Source organism: Erinaceus europaeus, chromosome 2 (genome assembly GCF_950295315.1).
Source record: "Erinaceus europaeus chromosome 2, mEriEur2.1, whole genome shotgun sequence".
In the NCBI taxonomy this organism is placed as follows: Eukaryota; Metazoa; Chordata; class Mammalia; order Eulipotyphla; family Erinaceidae; genus Erinaceus; species Erinaceus europaeus.
In genome coordinates, this window is record NC_080163.1 from 122,655,427 (window position 1) to 122,668,056 (window position 12,630).

General features: G+C 41.8%; 1 protein-coding gene across 1 annotated transcript; it reads right to left on the reverse strand.

The window, feature by feature from the left end:
- Positions 1-6,585: 6,585 nt before the first annotated feature.
- Positions 6,586-12,404, reverse strand: HSBP1 (heat shock factor binding protein 1). Its single transcript, XM_007528361.3, has 4 exons — positions 12,187-12,404; positions 11,631-11,697; positions 10,928-11,048; positions 6,586-8,096 (listed from the first exon to the last, which is right to left on the reverse strand). Exons 1-3 carry the CDS (start codon positions 12,229-12,231, stop codon positions 10,930-10,932), a joined length of 231 nt encoding a protein of 76 aa, XP_007528423.1. The 5' UTR covers positions 12,232-12,404; the 3' UTR covers positions 6,586-8,096; positions 10,928-10,929.
- Positions 12,405-12,630: the final 226 nt, after the last annotated feature.

Genomic DNA, 12,630 nt, shown 5'->3' on the forward strand with positions numbered 1-12,630 from the left:
TGTTTTTAGAGTCTCGGCATGGATAACTGTCTCCGAGGGGAAATATTTTCTCTTGGTATGTGTTTTGTTTAAATTCAAAGCAAAACAATTTTTTTCTCAGACTGAAATATGGAAAGCAAATACCAGTAGAAAACAGATGAATGTCATTATGGCCTTGGTGATTTTAGCCAGATGTGACCATGTAAGTCAGAACCAAGACCAAATATAGAATCCTATGAAGAAGGCATTAGAGAATCCAGAAGAAAACAGTTGCAACTTCCCAAGGAAGAGACACTGAATGGTTCAATAGTCTTGAATAAAGCAAATAAGCAGAAAATTTAGTTTCAAGTCAGTCTTACCTAAGCTTATTACATTACTTAGCTTACTATCTTATAAAAAGAGAATCTTTTAAGTTCAAAACTTGCCAAACAGCAGGCTGTTAAAGCATTAGTTACAGATCTTATCAAGAATTGTTCTGGCATATAGATCATCTAGAAGAAAAAAAAAAGTTTCTGGTACAGCTCATGGTAAAAACAATTTTCCTGACAGAAAATTTCAGATACTAGAAATCCTGACCTAGCTGTTAAGAGGATCCTTCATGGTTCAATCTAGGTGTGTGCTTTTCATTATAGGGAAGATAAAGTTGGGTCACAGGTCACTGTTAAGACTGCCTACACTTGGGAAAATGAGATTGAGACACTCTAAGAACTATACTTACTGTATTTCCTTTGGTGGTGCGGGCATGGTACATATTTTATGTCAGTTTTTCAAATTCTGAGAGAAGGTCAGGTTACTGTGATGAGGACTCAGAGGCCTTAGAGCAGACCCATGGTGACTATAAACTGTCTTAAATCCTGCTAGGTAGACAGTGTAACTTTGACAGCTGGTTTAAAAATATTTATCTCTTTAAGGCTCTTAAATATGGTCCCAGTGATCACAAGCTCTAATTGAGCATTTGAGTTTGACTCACATTTGCATTGTCTCCTACTAAAAGGTTAGTTTCTTTTCAGGACATTGTTTTTCTGCCTTTTCAGCTATTTCCAGATCTGTGTCCATACCTTTCTTTGTTCCATGAAAATACTAAAAGCATTCTTTACCTCAATAGGATTTTGGAGCAGAATGTCTTTTTTTTTTTTTTTTTGTGATTTATTAACAAGATTGTAGGTTAAGAGGGGGTACAATTTCATGTAATTGCCATCACCAGAGTTCTGTATCCTATTCCTTCTGTTGGAAGGTTTTTTTTTTTTTTCCTTCCCTTTATTTACATCTGACAGTAAATACAATAGTCTGTACATGCATAACATTTCTGGTTATGCATAACATTTCATGCATAACTATTCTATCCCTCTGAGAGAATGGTCCAAAAACCTTTATGGGGTGCTGAAGGTCTAATTTGCCATTAAAAGAAGCAACCAGGTTTGCTTGGCAAGTGGCACAGTGATAGAACTTTGGAGCATCCTGAATTTGATTTGGTTCTCTCCTTCTCTCTCATATTACTAAATATACATTTTAAAAGAAACAACCATGGTCAGGAGATAGCTCCCTTAGTAGAGCACACACTTTGCCATGTGTGGAGACTTAGGTTAGAGCCCCTATAGGAACAACATGCACGGCTTCATGAAAGGTGGGGACAGTGCTGTGGTGTCTCTTCTCTCATCTGAAAATTAAAAAAAAAAGTCATGGGGGAACTGTGTGGGCAAATTACATGGACATGACACCCTACTGACCCTTGAATACCACCAGTCAACCACACCATTTACACTTCCACAGATAACTCTCCTGGTGATTAACCATAGCCTATTAAATTTAACTTGGGTTTCTTCTGCCTAACAAGCCTTTAGTTTTCTTTTTATGGGTTTATTTAATGCCACAAGAGTTACTGCTGGGGCTAGGTGTCTGCACAACTCCACCATTCCTGGAGGCTTTAGTTTTAAGACCCTTAGTATTAACAAATTCTTCCTGGAAACACAATGGATTTTGACGGCACTTCTGAAGACATAGCCAAAGTGAGAGGGGCTAAGCATGATTTAGCAATGCGTTTTGAGAGCTGATTAGAGAAAAACTGCACCTGGAAAAATTTGATAATGTCAACAACCTCTGAGTATTCTGAGTTGTTGTTGAGAGCAGGCAGGTGAAAAGTATCAGCACAGAGCACATACAAAGCACATACATTTGCAAGTTTAGGAATATCTAAGGTGGCATATGGCTAATAGAGAACATCAGTTGCCCAGGAATTAGATACTGTTTTATTCTAACAGCAGTGATTCCATCAGCTGTTGCAACAAAAGTTAACAGGTGAATTACAATGAATACCACACACTATCCAAACTGGGACTGCCAGCTAGGTCTACAGGTTGGCAAAATCCCAATTTGCTTGGTGAATTATGTCCTGATGGACAACTGACCGGCAGATACTGTGAGCTCAGTTCCCCAACCTTGACTGACATTGGAACTTAAACCAGACCCGACTAAGCAGGCCTATCTGCTGGGATTTTGTTATTGTGGATCTAGGTGCTTCCAGTTTATGGGGTTTTGAAGTGCTCCCCAGGTATCCCTAAAGTGCAGGCAAGGCCGAGAACCTGCTAGTTCCTTTTAATCACTGTGTGCTATAATCTATCTACAAGGTCTCTGACAGTGTAGGGTAGCTTGTCCACCTGATAGTCAGTCCCTTTCCCTCCTGACCAAAGGCTGGGTTTATTCTGTATCTCTCTCTCTCTAAGAGGGCAGGAGCTGTTAGGCCTCCAAGCAGGATTAGACTAGATTTTGAATGAGCTAAACTGGGGTATTCGGCTGGTATTTGGGCTGGGCAATCTCTGTGGTCGGGCTGATTTGTACAGTGGAAGATGGTTAGCAGCCTTCCTGGCTTCTGCCTACCAGATGCTAGTGGTATTCTGACCCCAGCTGTGACAACTAACAGGTGACAATACCAAGGCCTGGCCTATCATGTGGGGCCTGCTGCCTTGGCAAGGACTGCTTTAGGCATAGACACTGGGGTAGGAGTAAATGCTTCTGTGAAGCATTTTTTCCCCATTAAATCAAGAAAGGGAGAAAGACATTGCCTTACCCTCCTGTGGGGTACAGTGAATTGGAATGACTGTGGGCCCTGCATGTGTGGAATTCTTCCAATATAGGTAAGTACAGTTCACATCCACTGGAAGAATTTTTTGTAAACCACTGTGCAGTGCTAAGCACTTTGTGTTAAATGCTCACAACCTTGAGTTGGGTTTCTATCTTACCAGTCCCAATTTGCACAGAAGGAACACCAAGGTTCCACCCCCCCCCCCCTTATTTTTTTCTTACAGGGCTGTGGTTCCAAAATGCTATGGATACTGAATCTAGGATAATAAGTTTCTCTTTGGATATTTTGTCACTGATCAGTATGAATAGGTGGGAATAAGTGGTTAAAATGTGTCCACAGGACCGGTAAGATAGTTCATTTTGATAATGCACTTGCTTTGTATAGGCACAACCCAGGTTCTAACCCAGCCCCCACTGTACTGACGGAAGCTTTGATGCTATTCTGTCTCCATTTAAAAAGTCATCCTGGAGTGGTGATGCCCCAGTGGTAACAAAAGTGACCACTAAGGAGGCAACTATAAACATCTAAACAGATGACCATGGAGTCGAGTGGCCCCTATGTGATGGATAAGTAGCTTATTTATGTACGTGGGATAAAAGGCAATTGTCTGGGGGAAAGAACAAACACTGCATTTTGCTACTGATAGCCAGGCACCCAGTGAGGCAAAGGTTCTGTCTATAAGGCACAAACCCAATCCTCAGCAGGTATCTGAAGAACTTTTCTTGGTGAAAGCCTTAAGTTGTAAGGGCAGTGCATTAGGACTTTTTTTTTTGCAGACCCATAGAAACAAACTCACTTCCTGTCTCCAGAGAGACTTGTGGATTGGATGAGTATTCTGTTCCATGAAAATTCCACTGGGCTTTGTTTCCTAGGCAGTGACTGGTGTTTCCCCCATCCCACACAAACACCATCATTTTTTTCACTGAGGACTTTTGAAGAGGCTATGGTTCCAAACACACACTTAAACTTATGACCAGGAATCAAGATTCTAGGGGAAGGGTGCAGGATGTCTTAAGACTTCTGTATATATTTTAGTTTACTTTTTTTCACTTCTAAGAGGGACATGAAAAGATGGTGAGCAAACAGGTCACAGGGAATGGTTCTTTGTTCCCCAAGGTGGGTGACAAGGCATAATCTCATGTGAAAGAAATGGTGGCTGTGTTAGTAAGGAGATTTATTCTCTGCCAATTCTGTTAGGCCAGCGTGTACAAGGGAAGTAGACCTCTCTGTAGATGTTTTTAACTTATCCAGAAAAACCAAAGGACATGAGTTCAGGCGTAAACATTTTCTATCAGCCCCGAATAAATTCTGAATGGAAATTTGTCTATTATATCATATATTATTAATTATATGATTTGTTATGCCTACTTTAAAATGCAAAATCAACCTTTTGAAACTCAATTTCAAGATCCACTAGGTAGTGGACTGATGAATTTCAGATACCAGGGAGAGGAAGATTTGGCATTATTCCAAACAGCCAAGTGGAAAACACCACAAGGATAATCCTTGGAAACATGCTAGTGAAAGAAACTGCTCACAAAAAAGATCACATCCTGTGTGATTTATACTTACATGAAAAGTCTAGGCAATAGGTCCGTAGTTACAGAAAATAGACCAAGGGATGACAACAAAACAATGCTGAGGATATGAGCTTTTTTCCTTAGGGGTGGGGAGTAACGCAAATGTTTCTTTTACATTCTAAAATCATGGTGGTAGATGACAATTCTAAATATATTAAAACTGATTAAAGTATAAACATCAAATAGATGAATTTTATGCTATATTAATTTTAAATTAGTAATTTTTCCACTTTTAGATCTGCTTCCAGTGATGAGAACATCCAACCTTGGGGGTCCTTCTGTGCAAATTGGGACCAGTAAGCTATAAACCCGACTCATGGTTGTGAGCATTTAACACAAAGTGCTTAGCACTGCACAGTGGTTTATAAAAAATTCTTCGAATGGATGTGAACTGTAACTGATGGTCATCTAAAACTGGTCTGTTTAAAGTTCAGGGTGAGATCTGACAACATACTGTGCAAATTCCTTCATTTTAACCTAATTAAAAATACATAAAATACAGAAAACACACATGAAATTATGAACACTATTAGCCACATGGGGAACCTCAATTTACAAACAGGATGTTGAAAAAGCTCATTTTAAAGTTGATTGGTTAGAGGACATCATATTGCTATAGCAACAAAAATTAAGTGGGTTAGGCGATTTAACCTTTACCTGAAATAGTGTGCTCTGATAAAGTCTAACATGATAGTGCTTTTCTAGAAATGAAACCACAGAAAAACAAAGCTGACAAGCAAATGAGACTGAGATATTTTAAAACTCTGACTGAAAAGAAAATAGCATTAGCCAGAGGCCAAATGAGGCAACGACGGCCTCCAGGTTTTGAAGAGGCCATGTGCAGAAGGCAGCAGCACTGTATTTGCTCGGTGAAAGCCTTCACACTGGTTGTATATATCAGTAACAAGTAGGACCTTTCCATGAACAAAACAAATGTAGGATGAGAAGTAGAAATTTTCCAGCACAAAAACTTGTGGCACTGTTGGTCCACACTCACATACTGTGGCCACAACTTTCATGGAGTAGAGGCCACAGGAAAAGGGGGAATCCTAGGTGGTGTCCTAGGTTGGAGAGGAAGGCAGCTGCTTCACTGATGAAGCCAGAAAGACTAAGAGTGGTCAAGAGGTCAAGGCCATATATGCTGGGAGTGGGGTGGGGACCTCCAGAATTTTATTTACTTCATACAGAAAAACCATCCTTTTGTACAAATGTGAAAGCCTCACCAGGGTCTTAAGACTATTTTATATAAGGTTAAAGCTCTGCCTGGAGGTTTGCAAAGTGGTTTGAATGAGTTCCTGGCAATGCAGGCTTTAGAAATTGAACCCAAAGCTATTTATTGGATTACTCCAACTGGCATCTCCCTATGTGTATTTTACACTTCACCAGTTCAATGAAATGTTAATTAGGTGTTAACTATAAACAAAGATCTTCAGTCAAATAACTTGGGAAGTTGGTAGGTGAGAAAAGTTAAATCATATCTCACTACTCTGGGACCTCAAAGCCTTTAATCTTTGCATCTGCATTTGCAGTGAATTTTCTTGAAGAAAATCCTACATGAGGCAATTTTTCTAAGTCTCATGACCATCAACTCTTTTCTCTCAGAGCTTCTTCAAGGACAAGTGCTGAAAGATTGGTGATGGTGGTGGAAGGGAGTGTGGGGGAGGAGGGAAAAATACTTGGAAAAGGCTTACCTCTCGGGCAAGTAAAACATCACCTCTCCTAGGAGCTAGTCAGGCAAACGCTAGTCAGGCAAACATAGTCACCGAGGTCAGAACCCCCCTTCCCAGCACAGCTGCCACCCCACACCTCCCTTCCATTTCACCTTTGGCTACCTGTACTGCATACTTCCAGAGTTTTAGCTGAAAATAGAAAATGACATGCACACTTATAGCTGAAATGGTGGAGAACACAAAAAATCAGTTTTGACACAGATGAAGCTTCCATAGCAGGATTTCAGGCATTTTTATTGATGGCAGGTTGTTTTGGGCAGTGGAGCCTGCCTTTAAAAATCTTTGAACAACTTCATAAAGCCAACTTCTACCTAAATCCCGACCATGCCAACAATAGTTGGCCCTCTCATTTCTGCTTTCACAAGGTTTGAAAACCACCTGCACATGGGGTTTATCTGATCTGGTGAGTCTGAAGGCCCTGGGTTCTCATGGCTAAACAGTACAGCTTGACCAACTGGCTCACTGAAGGAGTTTCTGTAGCAAGTAATAACAGGTCAGTTCATTGCATTACAGAAGAAATGTACGCCTTTGTGCTCTCCATAGAGTATAAATAGGACAAATAGTTTCTTAATATTGTTAAACAGATGCAATACAAACAATCAAAGTCTGGTTATGTAGGAAATATTATAAAACCATACTGTGCTCATTAATGGCTTTCCCTCTATAAAGACCTAAACTATTCCTACTCCCCCAACTCTGGGGTTCATGGTGAACCCTTTCAAGTGTCTGTGCTGGCCTCTTGGCTCACTCCTGACAGTGCAGTTTTGAATAGCAACAGTTGTTTTATATATTACTCTATTAGATAAGAACGTTTCAATAAACAGTATTAAAAACTTGAGCTGAGTTGTTACTCATTGTCTAGACAATTGGCCTGGACCTTATTTGTAAGGCTTGTTTCTCTTTTCTGTTCCTTTTCCCAACTAGCAACTCAAGGATGGAATAACTGAGCTTTAAAATCCTGCCAGATTTCCTAGGGGAACTATTATAGGTAAACAATGGAGGGTCTTAGGGAAGTATTCCAACTTCATGCAAAACTCTAATGAGCAAATGCCTTATTATATTAGGCAATTCTGTTATTTTCTGTATTCATAAGTTCTAACACACTAAATGGCAGTGGTTACTCTATAACTTTAGCATCTGACCTCTGGGACTTAGACATGAAATCACGGCACAATTATGACATTTGGCAACAGAGTAGTGTTAGATGTCTCTAAATTTTCTTAACCATTTGAAAAGTATCCTCAATACATTATTTGGTGTTAGTTCAACAGTCATTCTGTACAGAGAATCCTAAACTCGATAAATGTCTTCCTTCACAAGGTATGATATAATTAAAGGATCTACTCTTTGCTTAATAAGAAAATTACACAGGAACTTTTATCAAATAGCAACTACTACAAAAGAATGATAGTGAAAAAAAATGACTTCACAAAAATACACTAAAAGATTTGACAATTTTATGCAGAAACTGCCAAAGTTTTAGTGTTTAATATATTTAATAGCACAAATGACCAAGGCCCAAGATGTGAAGTTTTCATGTTTAAGAAACCAAGGATGAGGAAAAAAAAAAAAAAAAATCACTCTATAAACTAACTATATAGTATGTGACAGAACAACACCCTTTATAATATAAAACCTGTCTACAGATAGTAGTTAGGCGCAAAAAGCCATTCGGTGTTCTCTTGGCTTGTAGAAATGGTGTTCCAGTTTTCAGTGTAAATTAGCAACCTGTTGAAAAAGGAGAAACTATTAACATGTTCCTCATTAGAATCCAAATAAAAATGATACACAGAATCAACAATTAAAAATAACAGCCTCTTCTACGAAATTAAACTTAATTGGGACTTTTTACTTATAAGAACTTCAGAATTCTCTTTTTTTTTTGTCACCAGGGTTATTGCTGGGGCTTAATGCTTGTAAGATGAAATCACCTCTCTTGTGGCCTCTTCTTTTTCTTTTTTTCAAGTAGAGATAGAAATTAAGTGAAGAGGGAGATAGATACCAGGAACACTGCTTTACCAGCTATGAACCTTCCCTGCCCTCACCCGTAATGGGTTGGGACTAGGCACTTGAATCTGGGTCCTCCTTACCCATAGTAATGTGTGTGTTCTACCAGGAGTGCCACCTCTGGGCCCCTGAATCCATTTTCTACTCCTACTCTTGTCTATTATCCCAGACATTCAAAAATCTTCAACCTTAAAATTCTCCAGAGGATATTCTTATTTGCTTGATGAGGTTTGTGATGCCATATGAGACCCAGAGAAATTTCTAAGACTTGCAGGACATTTCATAAGTTACCTCCATGTGGGAATAAAGAAGGCATCCCACACAACTGTGTGATTAACTCAGATGTAGAATCAAAGCAATCTTCTAAGATAATAATAGCAAACTGAAAAATCTCCCAAACTTGTATTCTCTTGATCTTTTTAAAAAGTATTTATTTATTCCCTTTTGTTGCCCTTGTTGTTTTATTGTTGGAATTATTTTTGTTGTTGTCGTTGTTGGATAGGACAGAGAGAAATGGAGAGAGGAGGAGAAGACAGAGAGGGGAAGAGAAAGACACCTGTAGACCTGCTTCACCGCTTGTGAGGCGACTGCTCTGTAAGGCGGGAGCTGGAGGCTCGAACCGGGATCCTTACCCCTGTCCCTGAGCTTTGCGCCACCTGAGCTTAACCTGCTGTGCTACCGCCCGACTCCCTATTCTCTTGATCTTTAAGCAACCTGTATTTCATAGTTACTTACAATTTGGCTCAACCAGGCATGCCCAGAAAATAAAAAAAGGATTTGGTATCTCTAATTTGGTCTATTCTGCTTGGTACTCTAGTAAAAATTCTCAGTAAACTTAATTTTTAAGGAATTAAAATGCTAAAATCAAAATATGAGGAAATGTGTTTAAAATGATTTTGGGTCACTCATGGGGAATATAGAGAATTGCAACACATGAACTTGAAAAAAAAAGGTAAGTCAACCCATCTCTAAGACCTTGGAGAAAAAACTATGGTGATTATCATGGGGGTGGGAGGGTGGGCATATTAATTAACTTGGTGGTGGGAGTAGTGTGGAAGTATATCCCTACAATCTTATAATCTTCTAAATCATTAATAAGAAAACAATGGAGCAGGAGATTATTTATTTTAATAGTCTTTACAAAATAGTGTCATTATGCTGAGTTTTCAGTAAAAACTTCCTTAGGGAGAAAAAGAAAAGATTTTTGGGCTGCAGTGAAGTCCTGATACTCTCAGACAACCATGGTGAAACTAAGGCAGCCAACTGTGCACCTGTCTTGCCAGTTAGTTTTGACTATTAATTTTTCCTTTGATATCTGCAGCTAGGCAAAGGAAATTTAAATCAACTTTAGGGTAATGGCTCAATGTGGGCTTAATCTAGTCATAATTAATAGTCATTGTCCTGACACTGAGTACAGGAGGTGTTCCTGAGAGAATCTCTGTAACTTAAGGCATATATGAAAGTAGTAATGTGGGTATTTTAGTAATCTACTAAAAAGGCAAAAACAGGGCCAGGGAGATAGCAAATGATTATGCAAAAAGACATTCATGCCTGAGACTACGGTCCCAAGTTCAATCCCTTACATGAACATAAGCTATAGTTTAGTAGTGTTCTGTTATCTATTTCTCTGTATCCCTTCTTATTAAAGAAAAGACCAGGGGGTCGGGCAGTGGCACAATGGGTTAAGCGCATGTGGCTCAAAGTGCAGGGACCTGCGTAAGGATCCTGGTTCCAGCCCCTGGCTCCCCACCTGCAGGGGAGTCGCTTCACAGGCGGTCTTTCTCTCCCCCTCCTCTCTCCATTTCTCTCTGTCCTATCCAACAACGAACAACATCAACAATGGTAATAATAATAACCACAACGAGGCTACATAACAAGAGCAACAAAAGGGAGAAAAAAAATGGCCTCCAGGAGCGGTAGATTCATGGTGCAGGCACTAGCCCAGCAATAACCCTGGAGGGAAAAAAAAAAGGTACTGAAAAATCTTCCTGTGATAAAACTTTTCAAGTCAACAAAATACCTGTTTTTTTTTTTTGTTATCATGGTATAAACTCAAGAGGCTTTCTAACGCCAACCAATTGTTTCAACTAATAGGGAAAGGGAGGCAGTATTAGTTATGCAAAAAGGTTTTTTTTTTTTATACCAGAGCACTGCTCAACCCTGGTTTAGGCAGCACAGGGGATTGAACCTGAGATGAGTCTCTTTGCATAGCCATTATGTTATCTCTCCAGCCTCAGGCTTTTATGCCTGAGGCTCCTAAGTCCCAGAGCTAAGCAGAGCTGTGGTTGATCTCTTTCATTACAATAAAACTGAAATATTGAATTAACAGTAAACTGGAAACAACCTCTATACAATGAACTAGCTTGTTCTTCTTCTAGCGTTTGCCCTTCTTCCGTAGCCAGTTGACAGCGTCAGGTTGAGCCTGATGTAAAGTTTCGAGACCTCCTTTGAAGCATGGAGAGAACAAGGAAGGGACCCTTGTGGGGATCATCCCTGAGAACTGAACGTTCACATCAAAATTACACCATCATATATACTTCTCCTTCCCTCACCTTCAACTCTTTTGTGTGGCGGATATCTTATTTTCACCTTCCAGCTCCTCCACCCCAGCCTGTGTCATGAGGTCTGCGATGTTTTTCTCCAGGTCATCAATGCGACTGCTCATGTCATCAAGTGGCGAAGTTAAAGACAATACACATCCACATCACCCATTTCTCATCGTCTTGCTCCAGGATCTTGGGGACTAACACAACCATCTTAATGAAGCTGGTTTCCCAGCTTCCCGTGGGTATTATCACCACACGGTGGTCGAAAGGACACAAGTTTTTAGCAAGAAGCAAATCCCAGGCCTGTCCTTATCTAAGTGGTGGGATGTGGGAAGGATCTTTTCACTTTATTATTATGATCTTAGAATCGATCACGTTTCATCAACTAAAAAATAAATAAATAAATAAAATATTTTACTCAAGTTTTGGGAAGCATCCAAGTAGATATGCACATGTAACGCATAGTTCAGTCATTCATAGACACAGGTGGTGGACAGGAAAGGCCTTTGAGGACAGATATTTGTCTCATTCAGCTGTGTCGCTAGATCTTCCCACAGTGCTTGACAGGAATATATCTTAGCTCAGTTATTAAAAAAAAAAAAAAAAAGGAACTGACAAGCAGAAGAGGCCTGCCAACCACCCATTTTTCTACTAGCTGGAAAACAGGATCCAGCGGCCTCGAGGAAGCGGACTACAAATGAAAGGATATTTCTCCCGATGATCTGGTCGGACATGGTCTGGAATTTATCTTGCATCTGTTGCAGCAGAGTCTGCACCTAAGAAACCAAACAACACAAACGCTCGCGGGAGTCTCCTCCAGGGACCTGGCCGGGCCCAGTGACCCCCCCCCCCGTGACCCCGGCGGGCCTCCCGGGGCGACTCCCCCCCTCCCCCCGGGGCTTCACAGAGAGGAAACGGGGGTGGGGTGGGGTGGGACGCCGGGACGAGACCTCGGGGAGGTGCTGCTCGTTTCCGGCGGCTGGGGGATGCGGGGTTCGAATAGGCATCGGGGAGAAGGGGGCTCAGGATTGCCAGGAGGCGCAGGGAGGCGGCCCGGGGGACGGGCTTCGCGACAGGTGAGAGGCGCTAAGATGGGGGCGTCGGCAGACAGATCCGGCCGTCACCCCGCGATCGGCCTGCAGCCTCCAGCATGGGGCCCCCCAACACCGGGCCCCCTCAGCGCCGCGGAGCCGCCGCCTCGGTCCAAGGGCCTCACCGGCACCGTCCACGGAGGCCGCGTTCTCGGCCTCAGTCTCAGCCCTTACCACTGATGTGAGGTCCTGCACGTTCTTGGGGTCCGTCTCGGCCATCTCCCCGGTTCCCAGCTTGGCGGTGATGTCCTCGACCGTCAACTACACTTCCGTTTGTCCGAGCAGACACCTCCCACCTCCCTACACAGCGGCTTCTTCTCGCGAAGACAGAGGCCAGCGACGAGACCGCATGGAGTTGTGGGAACTGTAGTTCGCATCACGCGCCGCCGGACAGAACACCTTCGAGGTTCCTGGCTTCCGTTCGGAGGTGCGGCCTCGTCCTGCCCATCCACCCCCGGCCCCGCCCCGCCTACCAGACGGCCCCGCCTCTCTCATAGTCCCTGCTCCCACGTGAGGAGGGCGGGGCGGAGCAGTGAATAAGCTTTACACTTTGAAGCTTTACACTTTGCAAAGCCCCAAACCTAGGCCTGTGTTAGCCTCCTGTGCTCCAACAAAAAA

Coding starts and splice junctions, on each gene's coding strand:
- HSBP1 (XM_007528361.3), bottom strand. CDS start 12,231: ATGGCCGAGACGGACCCCAAGAACGTGCAGGACCTCACATCAGTG. Junction 11,698..12,186: donor TGCAGGACCTCACATCAGTG/GTAAGGGCTGAG, acceptor TTGGTTTCTTAG/GTGCAGACTCTGCTGCAACA. Junction 11,049..11,630: donor CGACCAGATCATCGGGAGAA/ATATCCTTTCAT, acceptor TAACTTCGCCAC/TTGATGACATGAGCAGTCGC.